This window comes from Corvus cornix, chromosome 2 (genome assembly GCF_000738735.6).
Source record: "Corvus cornix cornix isolate S_Up_H32 chromosome 2, ASM73873v5, whole genome shotgun sequence".
Taxonomy (NCBI): domain Eukaryota; kingdom Metazoa; phylum Chordata; class Aves; order Passeriformes; family Corvidae; genus Corvus; species Corvus cornix.
In genome coordinates this window covers 8,520,211-8,546,525 of record NC_046333.1, presented here as the reverse complement: position 1 = coordinate 8,546,525, position 26,315 = coordinate 8,520,211, and the positions used below count along the sequence as shown (strand labels likewise).

General features: G+C 40.9%; 2 protein-coding genes across 3 annotated transcripts in view; both read right to left on the bottom strand.

Annotated features, from left to right (window-relative positions):
* DNAJB6 (DnaJ heat shock protein family (Hsp40) member B6) overlaps positions 1-12,462 on the bottom strand; it is a 62,281-nt gene extending 49,819 nt beyond the window's left edge. Inside the window, exons 1-3 of one of the 2 annotated variants that reach the window (XM_039569059.1) lie at positions 12,351-12,462; positions 3,291-3,399; positions 2,459-2,568 (exon numbers count right to left, since the gene is read on the bottom strand). In XM_039569059.1, the coding sequence (XP_039424993.1) occupies positions 2,459-2,568; positions 3,291-3,355 (175 nt within the window). In that variant the 5' untranslated portion in view covers positions 3,356-3,399; positions 12,351-12,462. The remainder of the gene's footprint in view (positions 1-2,458; positions 2,569-3,290; positions 3,400-12,350) is intronic. The other variant, XM_039569062.1, reaches the window with a different exon arrangement.
* A 10,677-nt stretch (positions 12,463-23,139) lies between these two features.
* Positions 23,140-26,315, bottom strand: part of UBE3C (ubiquitin protein ligase E3C) — a 70,133-nt gene continuing 66,957 nt past the window's right edge. The window contains exon 23 of the mRNA XM_010394860.3: positions 23,140-24,448. Within this exon, the coding sequence (XP_010393162.1) occupies positions 24,278-24,448 (171 nt within the window). The 3' untranslated portion in view covers positions 23,140-24,277. The remainder of the gene's footprint in view (positions 24,449-26,315) is intronic.

The window sequence follows — 26,315 nt, the reverse complement described above, 5'->3', positions numbered from 1 at the left end:
TTAAGAAGCTGTGGTTCTATCAGAAAAAGTTTGGTGCAAGGACAAACTTCACATGGAAGGCTGCCTTTAAGAAGAGAATGGCAGAAGAATATGGCAGTTTTCTTCTTTGCACAGGTACCATGAAAAGCTTAAAGGCTGTGAAGGACCTCTGGACTTCAACCTGCTCCTCCACACAAGTCTAATCATGAAGCTGGTCACATCTTGCCCGAATAAAACCCTGATGGTATCAATTTCCAAGAGAAGATTCTACAGTCTCTCTGGAGAACAGTTCAGTGCTCAAGCATTCCCTTCCTTCTGTCCCACTTGCAAACCTTGACCATTGCCTCCTTTCCTTTTATTGCATAAGACCAAGCCCATTGTGGGAGAGTTATGAGAACGGAAGAACAGTGTTTATATGAGTGACTGCAAAACCCCTAAAATTAAGTACAACCACTACTTCTAGCTTAATAATGGAGAATTGAAGTGATATTACAAAATGCCATGGAAGGATGTGACTCAAACTGCTTGCTCTCTATTATCTTAGAAGGCATGGAATGACTATTAATTTCACTGCAGACCAGCTTTACAGTATTCATGAGAAAGAGGAGAAAAATGAACTCTACATTACTGCACAAGATCAGATGGCACTTTGGTACTGGAAGGAAACCTGAACGGCTAAAAGAAGCAGACAGTCAGCTTACTTTGCTTGCACTGGTGTGGAAGTACCAGTCAAAAACCAGTCAGGGCATTTGATTTTAGTCTCTAAATAATATCACGCTTTTCCCACTGGAATCTCTTCAGTGAAAGAAGTTTTTAAAACTTAAACAGAAAGAACACGCAGTTACCTCAAACAGATGCTGGAAACTAAAATATTTCTGACCAACAGGAATTAAAATTTTATATAATGGTTATCATCTCTAATAATAGGAGCTTGCAATAGGTTCACAAGCAGACAAATCCCCAAAGCTTGATACACTATCTGTACTGCCTTTTTAGAAAGCAGTTTTTAAAGAAAGGAGGCTACCCTACTCATCAAATTAAGAACAAAGCAGGAAGGCAGATAAACTGTCACAAGCAGCAAACAGCAAGGATGACCTTTGTAAGCCGAAAATTCATCTTGAAAAATGTTACATTTTTGATACCACAAGGTTTCCCACCAGGGAAGCATGTTCAGTGATCACCCAATTTCAGTATTCTTTGCTTATGTAATCCCTTACAAAATTATTCTTCTGCCAAAAATCTGTCATCATTCAAGCCTGTAATGGTGTCAGAAAATTTCATTAAGTTTGCAGAACGTTTGACTGCCTCTCAACCACTGGGCTCAGGATTCTGGTATCCCTGCTGCACAAATGATTGTTAAGACACCAGTAACTTAGGATTTGGTCTAGATCCAAACACTGGCAGCACTTTTAGAAGATGTTCTATAATTCCAGCAGTGTACTGTTTCCAAAGAACTTAGAGATCTGTATAACAACCAGACCAGTATCCTATTTTTATCCTGCTCAAAAAAATTAGTTTAAGAAGGATAAAGTACTCTAAAAGACAAGTATACAATGAACTAATGATAAATTAAGTTCTGTTTCTCCCCTGTCAATTAAGTATCAAAACCAAGCAAAGAAACACAGTCTGCAAGACTGCAGCTTGATAAATCAGGCTGAACTATGAGAGGTAATCTAGATGCCACTAGTGCTTTAAATATAGCTTTCCCATGCTCGCTGTCTCAGGTGAAATCAAGGACACTTCAGAAATAGCATATAGACAGCTGCAGTCAATTACAGAGGAAAATTATCAAAGTAGCTTAAATCACTTTGTTATGATTCAGGCTGCTTTTGTCAGAACACTGGCAGAAGTTAATGATACCCTGCAAGCAAAAAGACATGGGTGAACTGTAAACTGCATTCCTGCATTACATGGGTCAGGCTAAACACCTCATTCAGAACAATTCAAAATAAACACTATCTTTAGTATCACAGTTGACTGAATTTACAGAACTCACCCAAATGAAATCCAAATTTTCAGCAAGGTTTACAGTATGCTTGGGCTTTGTCAAGACTAGCTTACTGTTACAAAAACTAGAAGCAGTAGGCCCAACAGTGCATACTTTAGAGTTGGTCTAGCCTAACTTTTATAGGATAAACACAGTAATACCCCTATACTGATAGTAACACTGGCCTCACCTGATAAGATAAAATTAATCTTGGTATTCACAGATGTCTCTACAGAAATTTCTGGCAGACATTAAATTTCAACTTCTAGTAGTTTGGTTACTCATCTAGGGAGATCCTGAAATTTTTGTTTCAAAATTTCTGCTTATTCTGTCTGATCCACAAGCTTCTTTCTCTTTCATTTGAAAAGGAAGTAGTCAAGTTGGATGGTGAACCAAAATTACAATATCCCTTCAAAGCATCATATATCAACATTTTCATTCTGATACCCAGAATAGAGACAGGCCGTTCAAGAGCCCTTTTAAAATACCTACCATCTGACAAAACTTCATAGGCTTCGGCTACTTGCTTAAATTGCTGTTCTGCCTCATCTTTATTGTCTGGATTTTTATCAGGGTGCCATTTTAGTGCCAATTTACGGTACCTGAGCGGAAGGAAAACAAAATATATTTTACTCTGAAATAATGGAATATGCTATACAGATAAACACAATGTTTCAAACAAGCTGTCAGGGATGGAAGTACTTAGAAATTCCTGGTGCTTTGTATCTTGCATCTAGCCTGGTATCAACAGATTCTGCAGGTACACAAAGAACCACCTACTCAGATATGCTTTAAAGAAGAAAGTAGGTTTGGTGTTCTATACTTACTCTGAAATTATTCCTGTGCATTTCTGATGATCAACATCTGCTAGACCTAAGCAAAACATTCCAAAAGATCTCTGCTGTGGGCTTCTCCTTAGAGCTCTATAATTATTCGGTACTCCAACCAATCATGGGAAGCATCAAGAAGGATCTGGTACATTCAAGGTTCATAAAGCTCCAAGAATAAACTGACTGTGACATGCTAATATCAATGCCTTCTTTGACAGCTACACCTGCACACAATTCCTATCCTCAAATGAAACATTTTAGGCAAAGTATTCATAACTACTTATTTAGAGAGGCAAAGCTAAGCTTGCACTTAGGTTGATGTGTTTTGCAATCATCCAAGAGCACAGTTCAAACATTTGAGTTGATAAAAGTAGCACGTGCAGGAATTTGCAAAAGAATATGGGAGGACAAGAGTGTGACTCCAGAAACCATGCCATTTTATCTGTTCCTTAAAATCCATTTTTTATATATATATATATATCAGTGACACTCACGCTTTTTTGATATCCTCTGCTGAGGCATGCTTCTGCACTCCCAGAACTTCATAGTAATCCACCATGTTTCAGGAGTTGTCTCAGTAACAACAGCTGAGTCTTTCAAGTCCTGCAACAACAACAACTTGTAAGTGACATTTGTCCAGTACTGCTACTTCATAGAAGGCAGGTAGAAGCCTGGTATGGCTTAGTATCAAACCTGATCGAAGATTTGTGATTTGTGTTTCAAATCACAAAAAATAAACCCACTTTATTTTAGGTCAAGAGATCAAACAATTACTTTAATTTGGATTTTTATGTTCTTTGATCCCACTGAAACACAGTACACAAACACATAGATAAACAGCGGCTCCTGAAACAGATTAGACTGATAAGCTAAATTTAATCAGTATTTTAAGGGCATGTGGATCACAGTTTTGATGTAGATATTAATAACTCTGAATGAAAAAGTTCACCTAATGTTATCTATGACACCTGTCATGTCTTAAGCACATATGGGCATAAACAAAGGGACCCATCTTTCATACCTGTTCTTCAGAACATTACTTCCACTGAGATGCTCCCTTCAGAAAAGCAATGTATGTGCAGGTCTTAGAAATCTAGAACTGCACCTATTGAGCCCAACAAGCCTTTCTTGTATTCAGACTTTGACAAAAAAAATGCACATGTTGCCAAAGCTACTGAATACCATTTGCTTCCTTTATGTTTACGAAGAGAAATCACATAGCCAGGCAAGATTGCTCCAACTGCAAGGTAACCAACCAACTCAAGTGCACAGGCACTTAGTGTTTCTTAGTATAAAATTAGAGTTTCCACAAGAGTCCTGAGAAACCTGCAAGTTAAAAAAGCAATTTAAATACTGACAGTTTCTTGTCAACATTAGAGAATAATTATAAGGAACAGTTACACTGATCATTACTCCAACTAAATGACCATTAAGATGAAAGAACCTTCCTAAGAAGTTTCAAGAATGTTTTGTATCTTCATGCAAAGCTGCCTTCTCTCCACCACTGTAATAAGTCTCTATTCTGGCAAAACTTCCAATCCCCTTTCCATCCTACCACTCTAGTTTGTTTCAAGTTTTATGAACAAGGAAACAGTGACCTTTTCCAGGAGTTATCAACTTGTTTCAGGGAAAAGTTACCCAAATACACTCAGAACACAACAATACAGCAATGTATTAGTCACATTTTCTTATCTCGTGCATCAAGAACAAAAATTCATTGAAATAACCTTTCCCCCTTTAAGCCTTTCAGTGTTTTTTGTTTTAGCCCAGGCAGTCTGAGTTTCCTTTTCTTTCACATAAATGCTGAAAGTATTTAGTATAATGTAGCCTAGTGAAGTAGTCTGAAATTAATTTATTGTACTACTTTTACATGTATCTTTCAATATCCTGGGATATAAACATTAAAGAAAACCTTCTTTTTAAAATAAATTGGTACATTTTCAAAATATGTTCCTGCTGTAGGTTAAAGCTTAATTAACTTTAATTATGGATTGTGGTTACATACACATTTCCTCAAATGGCAAAACCAGTTTGAGAGATACCCTGCCATGCTTCCTCTCCTCTCCTCTCCAAACTACTTACAGAAGCAAATGTATTGGAGATCCCACGCGTTTAAAACTTGGGTGGTTTTAGCAATCTATTTTAACCATACCGTCCCACAAACACAAAATTAAAGTGTAGCAGGTAAATAGCCCTTTGCCCTTTGAAGAAATCTCCACATCAAAAAAACCAGTGAGGGTATAGTTAATACTGTGACCAACGCCAAAGGAAGTTGGGGGACATGCATTAAAATTAACATTAAGAATGCCAATAATAATATGCTAATGGCAGGACCCAACATGTAAACATACAGATTACCAAAAATAGCCCAGGATATTTGCTATCAACTGGCTTGTCTAGTTTTGCTGTTTCCCACACAACAATTAGAACAGCTCTGTGAACACAGAGGTAAGGAGCAAGGTCAGAATGGGATCCCATAGCCAACCTTATGAGCAATAGCATATATGGAATGTAAAGTTTACAGAAAGAAATCAGAAGGGGGGAATCTAGTATGAATCAAGCTAAAGGCTAGAGGTCAGAGTCCCTCCTGACAGATACCAGCCTAAAACTAGTAAGCAAATGGCAGGAAGCCACAGGCCAGGAGCACATATCATTAAGTGTTCTTTCCACATTCTCCTTTTCTTAAATACAAGACTTAGATCAGCACTCCTCTCAATTCAGGTACCTATCTTAGAGGGAAAATTTAAACTTCGAGCTTCTAACTAGAAAAAGCATGTAGGAAAAGCAACTTAGATGCAAAAAATAAATCACATTTTTCCTACAGAACTTTGTGCACACAGGTAGTCATATTGATTTCAACACATTTCTTTAAACACTTTGCTGTTTGTTTAAAAACAATGCTGCAGAGCTGTTAAGTTCAGACTCAATACAAACAAAATATATTCTAGATAACACAAGCCTGAAGTTGGGACAAAAAAACCCATGCTGAGGCAACAAGACCACCTTTTAACAGATGACTCTGAGTCTAAAAAGCAACTCCTTTAAGACAGAAGAATTATTTGTTTCAAAGAAATGTCTGGGTATTGCATATTCTCTCTTTATGTGTGAGTGTTATTGCTCAGTTTTTACCTGCCACTAAGGGAGTCTGGAATTAAAACAAGCCAGAAGATTTCTAACAAAATGAAATTGTTAATATTCTCCTTCTCCTAATCAAAGTGTCAAAGTAGGTGACAGCAAGAATTCATCTCTGATATACTGTTATGTCTATCTGCTAGTTATCATAAAGCATAAACTGTACTGCTGAAATTTTAGTTATCACAGGAACTTTTTTCTTGTATGTAAAAAGGTTTTAAAAATACTTACAAGAAGAAAATTCATCTGCAGCTTTTTTTGTCCAGCTTAAAAAAAAAAAGTCAGCTAATATTTAGCCCCTCCACAGCCAGTAAGACTGATCAAAAAAACCCCACACGCCCACAAAACCCTCCTCCCCCCCCAAAAAACCCAACATTCACAAACTAGAAAAGACCTCTATCTGCAATCTTTTCAGAACAGAATTATTTAAAATATGCACTCAAGGAAACAGCCACCATCAGCTTATAATAAAACAGAATATGTATGACCACTGACTTACAAAATAGACGGCAAATTTAAAAAAAGAATAAATCAGTACTTTTCAGGCTAGTAGGAGTCTGCATGGTGAAAATGCCTAGATGTTTCAAAGATGCAAACCATGTACTTCCCTGCAAGAAACTACTTAACTGTCCTAACCAAAATGACATGACAAAAATCTTCTCCAAACATCCAATCTGTCAGTTTGTCTCCAAATATACAAGCCACGCTCATTAATTAGGCACTTGAGAGTTTTTTTTCTTAAGCCAGGAGGAAGCCAGCCCACCAGGAAATTAGCAGATTTCCTGTCTTCATCCACAGAAAATGTTCAAAATTTCAGAAGAGACATGCAAAAAAAAAAAAAAAAAAAAACCAAAACAAAACAAAAAAAAAAACCCAGCTGAAAGATGTTTCATGGCCTTCGTGTTTGCTCATGAAAATTTGTAGTTTCTTGTGCTGGGAACTGCATTATGTTTACAGTGTGCTATCAGCGACTCCAACTCCTTCTTTGGGGCATGAAAATCAAACAGGCAGATGTTTATGTGAACCAAAAGTTTCCACAGTTTATAGATTTTTTCAGTCATCATAGGAGAAGGCAGCTTTGCTCTGGCTTACAGAACAGTGACCCTGAACTACTGACTCAAGGCTCGGGCCCTCCTCACACAGCTCAGCCCAGCACTCAGCCAGAGTTATCCCAAAACCTGGCTCATAAGCTCTCTTTATAGCACAGTCCTCAGCTACATAAAAAGCATGAGAAGCATTACAGTAAATAGATATGCAGAGAGCTCTACACTTTTACATGATCAGATGACAGACAAAAGCAAGTAATCAAACAACCAGCAGGGAAGAAAACACAGCACCCCTAACTAAATACGGAAGGGAGGAAAGTATCCAAACAAAAAATTCTTAGAGCAGCCAAGAGGGAATTCAGACAGCAAGGGGCATGCGACCTTTGCAGTCAGCTTAGTCAGAAAAAGTTATCTATTTCTGGCCATGAAGCAACGGGCAGCACGGAGAGTCCTGAAAGATGCCAGAATAGCTCGAGCTTAGTGACTACAGCAGTCACCTGGACAGCAGGATGGAGTTCCAAACTCCTGATTCATGCAGTTTACAGAAGCAGGCAGTCATCAACATCCTCTGCAAGTCCCACAGCCATCCAGTTCCTAGCACCAGCCTGCTTTCCATGGACTTATCTAAAGGACTGCATCCTGCTGGCAACTCCAGAGGAACAGATACCCTGCTCTGAATCCCAGTTCACTTTGACTGAACTCACAAAGATCCACTGTGCTAGAGCTGTACAGGAGCTAACACAAAAACTCCCCCAGTTTACCAGCAAATTTTTCTAAGAGTAATAATGCTAAGGAACAAATAAAGTTACTTAGTAGTGCAAAAACACCTGTATAACTTTTGTGATTAATAAACCTGACAAATACATTCAAACAAGGCATCAGCATTAATTTTTTTCCTCCTCCTTAAACATGCACAGTGCAGTGCAGACTAAGACATATTAAAGACTCCAATACTTTTAACTTCTACTTACCTAAGCTTAGAAAGTTGTCACAGTTTAACTTCACAGGGTCCAGAAATTTATTGTTTCATGGAAAAATGTTAATTTACCATATAATTAAAATTAATAAAATGTACTTAAATAGCTATGTTTATACTCATTATTTTAATACTCCCTCAGCATCCCCAGGAGATGAATTTAATAAAATGAACATTCCAAAAAGCTTAGTCTAATCTCATGTTTACAGCAAACATCCTGCTTGTATGTCAGACACCAGAGTGGATTTGGATACAGTTATTATTATACCAGCATGCAGTTCCATACAGGGAGAAGGCAGCTGGGCTGTTTTACCTTGCAGTTCATGGTCCATGGTAGAAAAGAAACAACAAAACTCCACCACAGCCAAACAAGAGACACCTGCAAAAGACACCCTCACCCCTTAAGGCAAGAAGTTACAAAGAACCCTGTCCACTCCTCTCCTCCCCAATGGCAGCAAGACACAACTCTGGCAAGAACTACAGGACTTAGTCTGTAATGCTGCCTGGCACATGGAAAGCCGGTAGAGGGCAACAAGTAAGAAACCATTAAAAAAGAGGGAACCAACCAAAAATGGAAACAGAAGAAATCCAAAATCTTCATCTGTGAAAGAAATGTAAACTGGCTGACAAAAACCAGGAAAGGACGCTGATCAGTGAACAGGCCACCCGGACTCCCTTGGCTGAGACTTTCCTGCTTATCCATCTGATCCCTGATAATGGGGCACTTATTCATGATCTGTCCTTAAAGAAAAGGAGCATTTTTCCAAAACACGGCAACTCAGGTGTCCAAATTTGGAATTGTGTCACAAATATCTGGAACACTGTCACTCTCCTAAAACTAACCATAAAAGGCTATTTTATACGAAGTAAAATTCCTATCTTATTTTAAAAAATATATGAACTGTGTATGATTAAGCAATTAAAAACAGTGAAAGCCTCAAATGAAAGATAAGGGCCAGAAAGTTTCAGGCAAATAATCACATGCAATCAGATGATGTTTTAGAGGAAAGAAAATAGTTTAAAGTTTCTACACATTTCCCCTGAAGTGTTTTTGGAGTCATGATAACTTTATTTAAGGCAAACAAAAAAAGAAAAAAAAAAAAAAAGAGCTCCATTAAAGCAAAGAGCAAGTTCTTTTTCAGAGTGTTGACAGGCTGTCATAGATTCAGACTACATTTTAAGACAGAAAAAAAATTTCTTTAAAGTTTTTATTAAAACTGGCTGCAATGTAGCTATGAATGGCTTCAGACTCATTATATGGCCTTTAAGATCCTTAAGTACTGGGCCCTCACTAATATCAGTGGGATTTCTGTATTTATTCAGAACAAATAGAAAGCATAAAACCTACAACTAGTAACTGTAGGAGTGAAATACATATGCATGAATTATTTCTTCCCTAGCAGTTAAATAAATAAAGCAGAATGATTTCATTAAGTCTAAAGTAAGAAAAATCTAACATCCACTCAAATGGATGTTGATTAGATGATGAATTACATTCAAAAGAAAATACAATTTAAACCTACTAATACCCTCAACTACAGTTTTATTTCAAATCTACCTTGAAATAAACAATCATCATATGCAAGATCCAACAAGTTTTGACAAAGCTAAGTAATTTCTCACTAATCCTTCCATTGCTTGAATAAGACAAAGGAAAAGCTGTTGACAGAAAATGTTTTCAGGACACAGCTGACGAGGTTCTTTACAAATGCTATTAGAGAAATGGAGCACTTCCTACTTAAGGAGCACAATGCTTTAACATAAACCTCACACAGCCAAGTTGAAAATTACAGCAATGAATTCCCTTCAAAGCATCACTCCACGGTTAACAAGCAGTAGATGTGCTCCTGGAGGTCTGGAAGTTCAGTGCACTGACTCGGCCGAGCTGCACCTCCTCCACAGCCGGCGGCACAAGGGCAGCTCCGGCTCACACGGGTGGCTGCGCCCGGCGCTCAACCCGCGCTGACATTTCAGTCGATTCCAGGCCACAACTGCGACGCCTCTGGACGGGGTACAACGCAATCACCGCCCTCGTCCCACGCAAGCTCAGCTCACAGACCTCACTGCACCAATGGGGTCGGCACAGATGCAAAACAAACCAAAAACCTGGTATTTATTTCCTCAGGACAGTCCACGTACTGTTAGGAACTCCTACATCCTACATAAGATGATGACGATGATTTAACATAAGTTGTTCCCTCTCCCCACATACATTCTAAAACTTCTAATGGATGAAAGAAAGAATATAGTAGGTAAAAAAATGTATTTATCTATTTAAAAAAATCAGAAGCAAAACACATTAGCCCTCTAACTAAAACTTTGGTGTTACACTAAAGTAAAGCCCTGCATGCCTTCTCCCCAAGCCCAGCCAAAATAAATCAGCAAACTGCCTCAATCTGGGAAGGACAAAGAAAACACCAGAGAGAAAAGCTATCTGGGTAAGAACCTGCTGTAGTTTGAAAGCGCAAGCTTTCAAAACTACTAAAAAGACAAGTCTGACGAAGAACAAGGGGAACTCTGCAGTTTACAGATAGATATATTATTAGTAGTATTACAGTCTAAACAGTGCTGCCAGTAAAAGTAGCAATTTAAATTTCTCCTCCAGTAGAGACTATTTAAGAAAATTTAACACTAATTTAGCTTCCATTTCCAACACACTCTTATTTTCCATTGAGAAGTCAGCACAGGAGCCAAGAAGAGTAAATAAAGTTAGACCAGTGTTATGCTATAGTTAAAATTTTGGTTGTTTGAAATTAAAAAAAAAAAAAAAAAACAAAACTAGTCACAGAGACAAGATTTGTAAATACATTTACTCATTGATCCAAACAAATCTTCTTTGACAACATAATCCATCAAACTAAATGGTATTTTAACTACCAGGCTCTTGATCACCAGCTGAACATAAAATCCCTACCTGGAGTACAAGGATCTCTGAAGAGTAAAGAGAAATTAAGGTCAGCGGGTAGCAGTGACTGCAACCTCTGCTGCAGGACCAGAAAGGCAGAGCCTTGCTTCATTCCAGTTGTTCCCTTTGTGTCAACACCTTGTTCTTATCACTTTTTGACACTTTATACCCCAAAAACTCCTGGATTTGATCACTGACTATCCAACGTCACAAGCCGGACCATTTGCACATAACGCTGTTATAAACGTAGCTTTCATGTTACTGTGTCTGAATAAGTAGCTGTTTATTATTACCAGAATTTAAAACAGATTTGCTCCTATTTTAAATCATTTCTAACACCTTTGTTAGCATGGCTTAAGCCTGCAGCACATGTTTTCAGCAGCCAAGGAGAGCTCTGAGAGCAACACAACGTAAAGTGTTGGTGCAAACAGGAATGCTGGTCATAAACCCAGCCCACTGCCCCCTCTGAAGTGCAGCAACTACTGACGACAAACAGTGCTCCTTACCTGGCAGTGTCAATTTTCAACTCAGCTCGGAACCTGGCAACAGCGAGTTCAAACCGCCCGACCTTTGCCGACCTCGCCCACAACAAACCTCCCGCCTGCCCCTATCCCGAATAAGAAACACTGAGCAGAACGTAACTAAACTGCTTCCATCAGGGGAGAAAAACAGCGCGTTTGGCTTAGAGTCATCAAGGGTGAAAAATGCCCCTGAGATCATCCAGTCCAACCATCCCCTCAACACTGCCACTGTACCCCTTAAACCACTAAACTACAACAGCCAGCGCCACATCCAGACGCTTCTTAAACACCTCCAAGGATGGTGACTCCACCGCCTCCCTCGGCGACCTATTCCAATGCCTGATCGTCCTAAATGTGAAATATTTTTTATATTACTTAACCTGAATCTCCCCTGTCTCATCTTAATGCCATTTCCTCTGGTCCTTTCACGGTAGGCACGGCAAAAGAGTCCGCCCCCCCCCTCATTACAACCTTCTTTCAGGGAGTTGTAGAGAACGGAAAACAGGAGGACACAATAAGGCTCTCAAGCCGCCAAAGCAGTGCCCTGCGACGAAAAGCGCTTTAAGGAGAAGATCTGTGTAACGAACCGAGGCGAGGCTCGCCCTCACCCTCTGGAAACTGAAACCACTGCGAGCAATGAATGGAAATCCGGATTTTTTTTTTTTTTTTTCCCCTTGCGGCGAACAGGCGGGACTGAGAGCTGTGAACGAACATCCCGGGATTTGCCCCGCTCCGAATCCCGGGGAGAGCCCCGGGCAGCCGCTGCCTCCCCGAGCTGCCGAGCCCCGCCAAGGCCAGGCAGAGCCCGCACGGCGCCCGGGGCCGTTCCAGCACTGCGGGGCCTGCGCCGGCCGCGCCGCGAGGCCCCGGTACCAGGGACGCCGCTGCCGAGCACGGCGGCCTGGCCAAGCGCCCGCTCCCCCTGCCGCCCGCACGGCCGCGGCCGGCCCCGGGCCCGCCTGCCCCGCACTCACCCGCCGGTGGCTCCGCTCCGCGGCCGCCGCTCCCGCCCGTCCCTTCTCACGGCTCCCGCCGGGACAAACGGCAGCGGCCGCAAACAGGAAGCGCCGCCCAGCGCGCGCCGTCACTTCCGCCCCGCCGCTTCCGGAAGTTTCTCGAACGGCCCCGCCGGGCGTCCCGTGTGAGTGGAGGGCGCCCCCTGCCGGCGGCCGGTGGGGGCGGGGCTTCGTGGGGGCGGGGCCTCGTGAGGGGAGGGGGCTGCGGGCGGGGCGGGGTCGCCGTGCGGGTGGGGATCCGCACATCCCAATTGAGTGACGTCCGCTTCCTGCTCCACAGAATCATAGGATTGTCTAGTGGACATGGTGGTGTTCAGCTAGAGGTTGGACTCAATGGTCTTAGAGGTTTTTTTCCAACCTGATTGACGATGTGATTCTGTGAAGCAATGGCCAGGAGTGCAGCTGAGGGGAAAGGAGAAGAAAAAAACCGAAAAGAGAAATTTTAAGAAACACTCTTTGAATAGGTGAGTTTGGCTGCTAGAAGTGAGATGACAAAATTTCTTCCCCTTTTGTGTCTTATTGTACTCTCGGAAATTGGGGGTGCCAAGAGGATGGACCAGGCTCTGCTCAGTCGTGCCCAGCAACGGGAGATGAGGCAATGGGCAGAAACTGCTGCACAGAAGTTCCACCTGAACGTGAGGAAGAACTTCTTTACTGTGCAGGTGACCGTGCACTGAAACAGATTGTGCAGAGACACTGTGGAGTCTCCCTCACTGGAGATATTCCAGAATCATCTGGACAAAATCCCGTGCCATGTGCTCTGAGATGACCCTGCTTGAGCAGGGAGGTTGGACCAGATGACCCACTGTGGTCCCTTCCAACCTGACCCATTCTGGGATTCTGTGAGGGGAAATGCAGAAAGTGATGCCTGGGTGTGGTGGTGTAGGAAAAGGTGAAAAAACAACTAATAATTTTAAGAAACACTCTGAATAGATGAGTTTGGCTGGTAGAGGTGAGATGACAAAATTTCTTCCCCGTTGCATGTTTAATTGTAGTCTCAAAAATTGTAACTCTGGCACACAATTCCTTTGAGGCCAGATTCCTCTCTCTCCATGTAGCACCTGAACAGAGTCCTGCGCTGGGTGAATGTATTGGAGCATCCTTTGGGTTATATTTGAGTATGTGGTTTTCTGAGTGCCATGGCTGAGAGCAAAGTATAGGGCAGCAAAGTTATTATTCTATTTTTAAAATGTGGACTTCATCCATGCTTTAAATTGCTGTAAAATTATTGCCCCTTATCTAAAAAGTGGAGGCATTAATTTATAGATCACCAAAGTGAAGTTAGAGAGTTTCCACGCCTAAAATGTGTGCTTCCCAAATAAAGTCAATTAAAAGGCTACTCATTATTTAGGAAGTGTTTGTGTGGGAGTGGGGTCAGTTCAAAAAGACAAAAGCCAGCTTGGAATAATGCAGAGGAAAACGTAAAACAAAACAGCAGGACAAGTAGTAGGACAACCCTAAGTACAGGCTTGGTGCTTTGGGGAAACACAAGGTTCAAAAGAAATATTGTTGATTATTGATGCTAAGTTGTGGTCATGGAAACAATTCTTCAAAATTAGATCAAAGAGACGCCTCACTCCATTACTAGTTTCTCATCAGCAAGTAGCTGTGAAGTCCAAGTTGTTGATCCACTTCGAAAGAAAAGACCCAAAGGATTAGTAGGTTAGACTGGCTCTTCCTAATGGGTGAGGTTCAGACCTCAAAGGATTCACAGCCTGGCAAGTGCAAAGTCAGGTCAGTACTGTGTGATGTGGGAGGAGACCATATAAAATTTTGATTTAATCCTTTAAACATTTTTTCATGTGGAAATAAAGGTTTTTCCCCAACCTTTCATAACCGATTACAGGGAGAAAAAAAGTATGAAGAGTCCTAAAACCTGAGCTGCAGTAAACAAGACAGAAGTTTCATGAGGCAATTTCTTTGCTTTAGTAGTTTAAAGAGCAGATTTTATATTACAGTTAAGGTATGATGGATGCCAACCATAAAACTTTCTGTTTATCCAAGCAAGCAAAGAAGCATGATTCCATGTGGAACTACAGCGCTGGAATCAAAACACTGCTTGCATCAATGCAACCAGGACCATGGCTTCTTTAACACAATTGTTATCATTACGTTAATTTGCCCGTAGCTTTTCTAACACTGTTCTGACTCTAGACAGCATAGCTCTGCTTTAGCATCCTTCAGATATAGGAATGCTGTTTGGGAAGGTGTAGAGACCAATTTTGCATTTGAAGAAAGGAAGGTATGAGAAGGTGAAGTGCCTGCTCACAGCTGAGGGCAGGGCGAGCTGTACAAGATGCAGTTTGGCATTTTCTACAGCAAAACACCAAGAATGTAAATAAATGTTTCCTAACAAAGTTATAGATGGAAACAAAAGATTGTGTAGTTTTGGGTTTTTTTTCAATTCAGAACATATTTTAATTGGTTTATGCTTGTCTTGAAGACATTTCCCAAGACTTTGCAGAATGGGCAGTTTGCAGAGCCACCAATTACAAATATCATTTATTAGGGCACCTCTTTTTTTTCAACTTACGATCTCTGATAGCTCCAATTATTTCTAACACTGAACAGTAACAAGAATTATTTACTTTTGGAAGTTTGCTTGTATTGGACATGTTATTTAATTTTCTGATCTCTGTTACAGGGTCCCCATGTGCCCTGAGCCAGCTTCTGCAGAGCCACTTGTGTGAATCTCCCCAGTGCCCCTGTTCTGAGATTTTCCCCCTCACACTTGTGAGCACCAGGTTTGCTCAGCTCTGGTACTGCACCCTGCAGAAGCCAATCTCACCATCACTGCAGGAGGCAGCTCGGGCTGGCAGAGAGTGCCACGGAACCTCCATAGGTTTGGTGACACTAGGAAACAATGGGACAGAGGTAACAGCTAAAAAACTCCTATTTATATTTCAGTTTTAGGACTGGGGGGAAGTAATTCCAGAGACTCCAGGCTGAGGTTGCCTCTAAGCCAGCATCCATCAGACTGCTCCTACCAAAGGAAGAAGTTTCTACCTCCCACCTGTGGTTCAGGCTCCCCTTGGTGGTGGTAAATGACCTTGGTAAATGACCAAGCATTCCACCTGAAATCATCTTGACATGAATAATCTTGAAGAGATCAGTGTCTGCCCTTCTTCTTCCCCTCAGGAGGAAGTTCTAGACTGCAATGAGGTCTCCCTTCAGTCTTCTCCAGGCTGAACAGACCAAGTGACCTCAGCTGCTCCTCACGGGGCTTCTCCTCTACAACCTCCACCATCTCTGTAGCCTTCCTGTGATCACTCTCTCTGGATTCTTATATTGTGGTGCCTAAAACTGCCCCCAGCACTCAAGGTGAGGCCGCCCCAGCCCAGAGCAGAGCAGGACAATCCCCTCCATTGCCCGGCTGGCCATGCTGGGCCTGATGCCCCCAGGACACGCTTGGCCCTCCTGCCTGCCAGGGCACTGCTGGCTCACATTCAACTTGCCATCAACCAGGGCCCCCAGGTCCCTTTCCACAGCTGCTCTCCAGCCTCTCATTCCCCAGTCTGTCAGTACATCCAGGGTTGCCCCATCACAGGTGCAGAATCCTGCACTTGCCCTTTGTTAAACTTCATATGGTTGGTGATTGCCCAGCCCTCTGATTTGTCTGGGTCTCTGCAAGGCCTCTCTTCCCTCAAGGGAGTCAGCAATTCCTCCCAATTTAGTGTCCTTGGCAAACTTACTTAAGTTTCCCTTCCAGTCCTGCTTCCAAGTCGTTTATGAGGATGTTGAAGAGCACAGGGCTGAGGCTGGAGCCCTGTGGAAGCCCAGTATGACAGGTCACCAGCCTGGTGTAACCCCATTCACTGTAACCCTTTGTGCCGACCTGTGAGCCAGTCGCTCGCCCTTCACATGATGTGTTTATCCAGCTGTGTGCTGGACATTTTGTCCAGAAGGATCCTGGGAGAGACAGTATCCAAGGTTTTACTGAAATCCAAAAGGATTACATAACTGTCTCATTAACATGTTTAATTAGATCTATTTATAGGACTAATAAAACTGAAAAGCTTTTAGATTCAGAAAACCTTCAAAAGTATTTGCAAAAGTGTGAAGTCAAAGTGCCCTATGTTTTTATGGCTAGCTGCTTGCAGCAGAAGCCTGGAGTACTGTGTTAAGGGGCATTAAATCTGATGTTGCTGGCAGAGCATCAACATTCCAATAACAAAAGAAGGTCTGGTGGGTCTGTTAAAGCTGGTATCAAAGATTCAGGCTGATATCCAAGTGCTGAGTCATTGAGTCAGAATAAATGCTGCTATCAAAGAATCTTAATTGTTTAAGAACTTTCAACTCTCCCTTGGGAACATGAGGGTCTGGTCACTTCAGCTAACTTCAGCTGTTTCAAAGTTAAACATCCAGTTTAAGGCCATTGACTGTGAAGAGAGAGGAGGAGTGGGCACCTCCAGGGCACAGTTCATTCCACCCTCTTTGGAGATGTGTTTCAGTAAAGAAGGAACCGCCCACCCGAGCTCTGTCCCGGGGCTGCCTTTTCTCCACAAGTGTCTCGACAGCCACCTCACAGATGCCTTAAGTGAGATGAATTCAGGCCTAACTGGTAGCTATAACCTAATGATGGAAATAACGTGGCAGCATTCCAGGAGGTATTAGCAATTCACATAGTTCCCAGATTCTTTTTTTAAACCATGTTTTATGATTTATGGAGGTCAATTATATAAAGCCCATCAGAACACAAGAAATGCTTAAAAATGCTGCATTAGAGAGACATTAATATTAGTCCTCCTGAGGTGGTAATGGCTGTAGCCTTCCCGGCCTGCTGCTCTGCCCTGCTGCTTAATGCATCCAGTTTTCCTATTTACAGATTTACAGATTCTATTTTTGGTGTTAACAAAGAATATGAGCATATGTATCAAAGACTGTTCTCATGTCATCTAATTATAGTATTGTTGGCAAAGTAATTCTGGAAAGTGCCACTTAATTAAATGTAAGCATTAACTTTTTGCTGATAGCTTATCAGAAACAATTAGACTTGAAATATGGGCAATACACCTAGTGTTTAAAACTTTCAGTAGAAGCACTAAAGGCACAAAATAACCCATTTTCACTTGCATTCTCCAGTGTTTTCCTGCCGAGCAGAACCTCAATTTTCATTGATACAGTGTGTCTTAGGTAATCTACAGGCTGCAGGTTTATCTGGACTCCTTTGTGAGCAAAAGCCTGAGCCAAGTGGGTGCTTTTGAAAGTGGTTAAACTGCTTCAGGATAGTTGATGTTTTTGCCAATTCCCCTGGAAATATCATATGTATTCTGCTGATTATTTTGGGTCTTCACACAACAACCCAGGAACTATTGGGGGCAGTCAGATGATCTCACAGCTTATGCCAAGTGCTTATCCTTTGCAAGGACAGCTTGATCAGCATTTATATTCATTAACTTGATCAGGGGTACGCTTTTCTGTCCATGTGACAGAATATTAGTTAATTCTATGTCATTTTTCATCAATAGCCAGATAGATCTACCAGATAATTATACCTAAAATATCTCTGCAGAACTTTGAGCTCTGCTGCTGTTTGCCTGAAAGAGGGGAAAAAGAAAAACAGAGCTGTAAGGAAAACGATTATTCTCAAGTAAAGAGACAAGGGCTAGAAGGAAACAATTCCTTCAGAAGGTTTGTTTGACAACATACAGCAAAACTACATAGCAACTGAGGAGAGATGCTTTTCCCAGGTCTAACATTTGGGCAAGCAGCAGTAGCAGGAGGTTCTGAAATAACACCATCTGGTGAATGCTTGTTTCTTTCTTCAGCAGTCAAGAACTATGTGTAACTATAAACAAAGAATAAAATAGAAATAATGCAAAACTACTTTCAGTTAAATGTTGCACAGAATGAACAAACAGCTGCTCTGGGAATGCAGAAAAGAATGATGTTAAATATAGTAGGAAATTTGAGCATGCTGCTCCTATAAATACATGAACCAACTCTGCAAACAGAATGTATGATTCTGCAGAGCTGTGGACAGGGAAACTTATAAAAGTCTTAAATCCAACCTTACCTGGTAAGTGCCACTGATTAACAACCACAGGATCTGACAAGGAAGAGATTCAGTGTTATCTGCTTGGTCCCCAGTCATGTCAAAGTCCACAAAAGGTATTTTGAAGATGCTGCTGGGTTCACTAACAAGCAGGGCAGAAGGCTGTGTCATATGAGAAAAGGCTGAGAGCTGAAGTTGTTCAGCCTGGAGAAGCCTCAGAATCTTTAGTATTGCCCAGTGACAGGAAAAGAGGCAATGGGCACAAACTGGAATACAAGAAATGTGTTTAAACCTGATCAAAAATGTTTTATTGTGAAGTTAATTGAAGACTGAAAACAGGTTGCCCAGAGAACCTGTGGATTCTCCATTCAAGAAGACATTCAGAACTCAACAGGTGAAGGTCTTGAGCAACCTGCTGTAGGTGACCCTGCTTTGAGCTGGGGGTTGGAGTAGGTGATCTCCAGACATTCCTCCTGACTCCAGCCATTGTGTTCTCTGTAATGGATTAATTTGGTGTAACTTCATCATCACTTTTTGCCTTGTGTTGTCTCTCTACACACAAGAGAAATTTAATGCCCTTTCCAGACTACTAGATACATACTGAAAAACAGGCCAGATATCTGGGCATTTGTGTTTTTATTAATGTTACAAATTATGAAATGCCCTACAAGAGGAGTTTTCTGTAATTTTACATTTACTACGTTTTTAGTAGCAGGTAAGCTGAAGCATATGTGCTCTAAGTATTCAAAAACAAATATGAACAATACTAACTTTATAAATACTGAAGTGGAACTAAAAGTCTATTTAGCAATGACAATAATAAATAAGCAATGGGAAGCAGATAAGCCTAATTATCAAAGGAGATAAAAATTAAATTGCACCTTCAAAGGGGCCCACATGTGCTAAAATTCCAGAAGCTGAAAGAGACATTTTTGTATGTGTTTGCAGACAGAGTAGCATTCTTCACTATGAATCACAGCTTCTCAGACTTTGGCAGTTTTATTCTTTCCAAAGATTCTGAAGAAGTTTTTACAAAGCAGAGCAAGTGCATTGTTTGAAAGACACCCTTAAACAAAGGGAAAACTCACAGCTGCACCTTCCTTGGCAGAGTGGGAAATCACAGCTCGAAAGCTGAAGATATGAACCATCCCAAAGCAGTAGAACCATAGATAGGAATGTTTAGGTTGGAAAAGACCTTAGTGGTGATTGAGTCCAACCATTAACCCAGCACTGCCCAGCCCACCAGAGCCATGTCCCTCAGTGCCACATCTCCAGGGATTTTAAATCCCTCCAGAGATAGTGACCCCACCACTGGCATGGGCAGCCAGTTCCAACAGTACTAACTTCAAGACCAACAAGCAGTTAATACTAGATTCTTTTAGAACCTAGTCAGTACTATCAATCTTAAACAAGAGAATGCCCAATTTGCTGCAAAAAATGAAAGAGTGTTTCTGCAGAGTTTCAAGAAAACTCAAATTATTTTATTCACAAAAGCATAAGTCAATAAAAATATAGATATCCTGATCAGTTTTACAGACCATGTTCATTTCTTCTCTCCTTCACTGACAGGCAAAAGCATCATAAAAAAAAGTAACAAGCATTTACATCACAAACCATTATTATCACAGATTCATGTATATGAGCAAATATTACAGGTCCAACAAAACATTCCTCTTTTTTTTTCTTTTTTCTGTGCTGTACTATTTTTAGTAAGTATTTTTTTAGGTGATAAGAGTATGTGCTGTCTCACTGGCATTTAACTAATAGATTTTGGTAGAAACTGAAATGTATGAGCTCACTGCACTCAGAAGTGTTTTCTCTGAATTCCAAACCCCTTTATAGGATTAAATTAGGTATGTTTGTGCTATATTACTCAAGTGATGCCAAAAAAATGTCAACATTTCTACTAATAGCATCAGGAAGCTCTTTTACATTATTATCATGGAGCACCTCCCCAAAAAATACCTGAAGATATCCTCCTTATTCAAATCAAACTTCTGTCAGCTCAGTGTTTACACATGAAACTGGAGGAAAATCCTTCATCTTCTGCAGATACATAAATGTTCCCTAGAAATCAGTTTTGTGGGATTTATACAAGTCTGGCTTTCAGGACCATGACGGAAGACAACAGAGATGAAGGACAAGGCTCATTACTCCTGGTTTGGTTTGCTGTGCTTTATTTTTTTTAATCCACGTAATAGGACTAAGCCCCCATCTGGAAAGAAACCTCATTGAAATAAAGAGACCAAGTGCTAATTTTATGTCTTTATTCAACTTTTAACGCCTTTGAACTTTGTAGAGATGAAAAATTTGTCAACTCTTCCATCATATAGACCTTGACAAAACTGTTTTTAGAACAGGTTACAAAATTACAAACCCAAACTTACTTGAAAACAAAATCCAATCAGAAAATGCTTGCTTTTTCAAAAAGCAAGTACTGAACTAGGAGGATGAAACACTGTAGTACAGAAACTTACTTTAAGGAAGGGCTGTCTTGTACAGAAACCAACCCCAAACTCATAATTATTACTGCTGTAGTTATGATGATCAAATCTACAAGTATTTCAGGTTGCTTGCATGCAGAGTGCTCTTGCCTCTGCCTACCTAAATTCTGGGAGCATCACAACAGGGAGACAGTTCACTCTTCTTTTAAAATCCACAAAATCCAGTTTCATACAGAAACAATTCTTGCTACATAAGTGCTACAAGAGATCATTTCGACTCCCCAGCTCCTCAGGACATGCCTATGTTACCTCTCACACCTTTATCTCCCGTTCCTTAAAGTATCCAGCAATAGATCATTGAAAAGCAGGAACTCATGCTTCATCCTGCCTCTCTGAAAACAGCTGGCAGAGCTGGAAGCACTGGTTGCCAAAGAAAAGCCCCACTCTCCTCTCACTGCAGTCTGGATTCTGAAGGTGGTGAAGCTGCACAGAGCTCCAGCCTGCACACAGTGAAATGTGGGCTACAACTGCTCTGATGCCCTGCCTGTGCCAGGGTCACACCTCATGTACAGGATACACAAACAAGAGCACCAAGTGCTGCACACCGAAGAAATAAAACATCAGAGTATTTTCAGCAAACTCAAGTTCTCTCCTGAAGGTTTCTGCAGCTCGGTGATTCCTGCAATTACAGCTCTGTGCAAGTCACCCTTCCCCCAGCCCTGTGGCACCTGCTGCTTTCCTGGCCACAGACAGCACTAGTGGGCACTGGTTCCTTTTCAAAAGCACAAAGTGGACAATTACCAGTCACCAGTACTTGGCATGACTCCAACACAATCTTCGAAATACAAATATTTAATAGAAAAATTTAATTTAATTTTACAAAATACAGATACAACACTACCCAATGTAGCAAAATAATGGAATTGAAAAATAATCTCAAAATATTTAAAGCATTAGGTTCTAAAATAAATAATGCCATCTAAAAGAAGTGTTCAGGTTTTGCAATTGGGGGAGGCAGTTTCACTATTACCAATCTCTTTTTCAACTTTTTTACAAGTTCCATAATTTATGTAGAAAAATATACAAAAAAGAATTTGGGATAAAGAATAGGTTGGGTACGTAACATTTAACATAAATAAAAAGCCTAAAGCAAAACCAAAAAGAAAACCAATCATTTTATTTCTGTACATCAAGACTACAAATAGTATTTTAACACTTCATTTATTACCCAAATTAAGAAATTATACATTTTTATATGGTTACTAGTAAACATCTTAAAACCACTCAGTTCCCCCACATTTAAAAGGATATTGCTGGTTACTGCTTATTAAATAGGAAATCCAGCAGAGTTTCCAGTAACAGCAAAATATTTTTTTGCATAAGAGATGAATACAAACTTGATTGTAATTTTCGATGATTTAAAATATAAAAGCAAAGTTCAGAGGGATGGACTTACGAATCTTACAGTCTGAACTGTAATTCCTTTTTTAAACTCACTGCAGTTTGCATACAAAACCCTACAATGTGCCTACTACTAGAGGATCAGCTCCTTCCATATGAAAGCAATTTTTTCTCTAGATATCAAATTATATTAAGCAGCATATTCCCACTTACTTTTCTCAGCAGAAATACTGCAGGGAAATGGATATAAAAGCTGCTTAATCACCAAAAAAAGTTAATTTGATTAGTGTCTATGGCACAGATATGGTATTTAAGATGGAAAGAAATGATAGGGAAAAGGAATGTGACCACCACAGGCTTCAAATATAAAAGATAAAGCCTGATAACTTTGGTTCAAATAATTTTAATAATTATTACATATATATTTTTCCAAAGTGATGATTTCTCTATGTACTGTGTATGCAATAGGAGACTGATTCATTTAAAATCAACCAACCAACCTGGCACAAAAGACAGAAACAGAACAGAGAAAAACCTGGAAAGTCACATCCATTCAGAACAGTGTCCACGTGATAAGGATGCAGCAAAGGTTGAACTTAAAATAATGCAAATTCTATTTCTTCGAGGTGTTTCAGAAAGCACAAATGCAATATTACACCCATTTTATCTCAGTGCCTACCATCTTGAGGGAAGGTAGTATAAAACAAAATCAGTTCAAAAACAGAATCATAGACTATGCTGAGTTGGAAGGGATCGATCAGGATCATCCAGTCCAACTCCTGGTCCTGCACAGGACACCCCAAGAGTCACAACAAGTGCCGGAGAGCATTGTCCAAATGCTCCTTGAGCTCTGTCAGCCTTGGGGCTGTGACCACTTCCCTGGAGAGCCTGTTCCAGTGCCCAACCACCCTCTGGGTGAGAAGCCATTTCGTGATACCTAACCTAAACCTTCCCCAATCCAGTGCACCATGCTGGTTTCTCAGGGCCTGTCACTGGTCACCAGAGATCAGTGCCTGCCTTTCCTCTTCCCCTCATAAGGAGCTGTAACTGCAACGGGTCTCCTCTTCTCCAGGCTGAACAGACCAAATGACCTCAGACTCTCCTCACACGGCTTCCCCTCCAGGCCCTTCACCACCCTCATGGCCTCCTCTGGATGCTCTCTAATGGCTTCATGTCTTCTTTATATTCTGACACCCAAAGCTGCCCCGAGGACTTCAGGTGAGGCCGCCCCAGCCCAGAGCAGAGCAGGACAATCCCCTCCATTGCCCGGCTGGCCATGCTGGGCCTGATGCCCCCAGGACACGCTTGGCCCTCCTGCCTGCCAGGGCACTGCTGGCTCACATTCAACTTGCCATCAACCAGGGCCCCCAGGTCCCTTTCCACAGCTGCTCTCCAGCCTTTCATTCCCCGGTCTGTACACACATCCAGGGCTGCCCCATCCCAGGGGCAGAATCCTGCACTTCCCCTGGTTGAACTTCATATGGTTGGTGATTGCCCATCTCTCTATGATGGTAGAGTAAACAACTCTACAGCGTAAGTTGTTAGGTTGTCAGTAATGAGCATTTTCATCCTCTGAGTTCTGGGATATCTGCAAACATCTGCTTGCCTTCCATCTAAAAGACTAATTACAGGATGTTAGCCCTGTCTCATCCCAATGCACCGCAGAGTACACAACTTTATTGCCAGTTTGCAAAATTATTTATGTTTGAACAGCACAAAGCCAAAGCTTCATCTTTGGTTAATTTCACTGAGATGTCACTGTTCTTTAAATGTGCTCTTTCTTCACATAAACACAGAAATCAGCCACGCTGCACACAGCATTCATTGTTTTGAGTCATAAAGCAATGTCAATGCAATATTCAGTAATGAAAGCTAACTAAGAAATCATGTTTAGAAATGAAACCTATCCGAGGGCATTTGGTAAAACACAAGAACTGCAGAAATGTAGACAGAACTCCCTTAAAACTGCTTGGGTATGGGTGCTGCTTATAGAGTAGGCACTGGTTCGTTCCTCTGCAGATCATCCAAATCAGCATCAGTTGGGCTCAGCTGAGTTCAAATCCAGCAGCACATTCAATGGCATAGAGGAGCTTGCTTCGCATCAGATTCTCGTCGTAGAACTCGGGAAGCTTCAGCAAGTTCATACAGGTACTGGCAGTAGGCAGCCTGTCTAAATCAGATCCTCCATTGTGAATGCAAAATGCAGGATATAACTCCTGGAAAATGCAACCGAAACAAAAAAACAACCACGTATCAAAAAAAGGTATACAAGCCAAAATCTACCCTGTAGCAGCTGGCACACATTTCTATGAAGTAAACCACTAGATGAAAACCTGTCACAATGACACTCAAATGGCTTTTCTTTCATTCCTCATAGCACCAAAACCACTCTTGAATTGCATAGTGTCTCCCTCTGCCTTGTCCCAACAAGATCCACTAATTTGCAACACACAAAGCAATTTATGTGATTCTAAGGAAAATACAATGATTTGTTATTGTTCATACAGTCTAGCGTACAAATTTACAATGCTACAAAAACATACAATCAATGTGCATAGTGAGTCTGTAATGACATAGACTTGTCACACCCTGATTATTCTTCTGATGTGTTAACTACTGATCTGAAGGACACACTTTAAAGACATTTTGTATGCAATATTTAATTTTTTAAAAAGTATCCCATTTATCTTCTTCCAAGAAAGAGTATAGTGGAAAATATATTTATTTGTTACCTCCAAAGCACCGCTTTTGCTGGCAAGACAGTATTCATTTATCAAATGATTGCCTGAGGTTAAAAAGTTCTGATTTTAGAAACTGGAAAAAAATTCCAGTTCCAAAGGCAAAAGGTCAGTGAGATTCTAAGCTAAATTATTGTTCAAATGGAGGCCTTAAAAGTATTTCACGGCTAAAATGTTGCATTTTTAGTGTTCCTTTCAAAATGTTAATTGAATTCCCCTACTCTAGCTTTAAAAATGGAATTCTAAATTGAAATGCCATGCCAAGGGCACCATTTGTTGCATAATTAAATACTGTACAGCGGGAAACTGCAATGGTTTGGAAGGGAAAAGTATCATCGATTTATTATGTGACCTGATTGGAACTTAACAATTTTCAACCACACTTTAATGATTTTTTTTTTTTGTCTGTAACAATCACATTTATTAAACTTATTAAACTTTAATTAGCTTTAGTAAGTGTTATTCTGAACCTGACTCTGGCAATGAAAGTTTAGAATTTTTAAATGATGCAAAGCTAGACTGTGTTATTTATGAACTGCGATCATCAAGGTATTTCCTAATCTTAAATCAACGTGCACCAACTTGAAGAAAACATGCTGGTCCCACAATATAAAGCCTACACAGAAAATTTCAGAGTGAGAACCAGAAACTGTGTTTCTCTCAGAAAAATACACACACACTAAAACTGCAAACACATTTTGAAGATGGTTTGTACTCATGTCTCCCATCAACAAAAAAATGTTCCCACAGTTACTTAGCTGGTAATACTCAGCACTCCCGTGGCTTCACAGTCTGCACCTTCAAAGCTCCAAACACCACACTGTCATGGGCTATGAAGGCATTCCTGATGATGACAATACCAGTCACACACTGCCCTTTCTGGCAGACACTTCCTGGCAAGCCCGTGGTTTGGAGGTAAATCCCTGGAAACAGGTCCTGCTGCAGCCACCCTGCGGTACTGCCCAGCAGAGCAGCTCTAACACCCTTGCAGCTGCTTTCCTCTGCCAACACTGCTGCATGTGGCTGAGCATGCAAGCCCCTTGTTCAGTGAATTCATCTTTTAACTTACTGCTTTCATGCCGAAAATTTGGTGCCTAATTTGCTTCCATTTTTTCCTAGCCACATATGTTACAGTCAGTTTGTGGCCCATCTCCCAAGAGAATGCACAAACTTCAGCTTTCCACATTTAGCTTCTTTCAAATGTGTCACTGTCAGCCTTAGTATCTTTAGACTTTCGATTCACTTCCTCCATCTCTTCAAATGTCACACTGGCTACCTCAAAGCTGGGTACCTACATCTGCACTTCCTCCCCTCCCCTTGTAATTAAAAGAGGATGACAACAAAT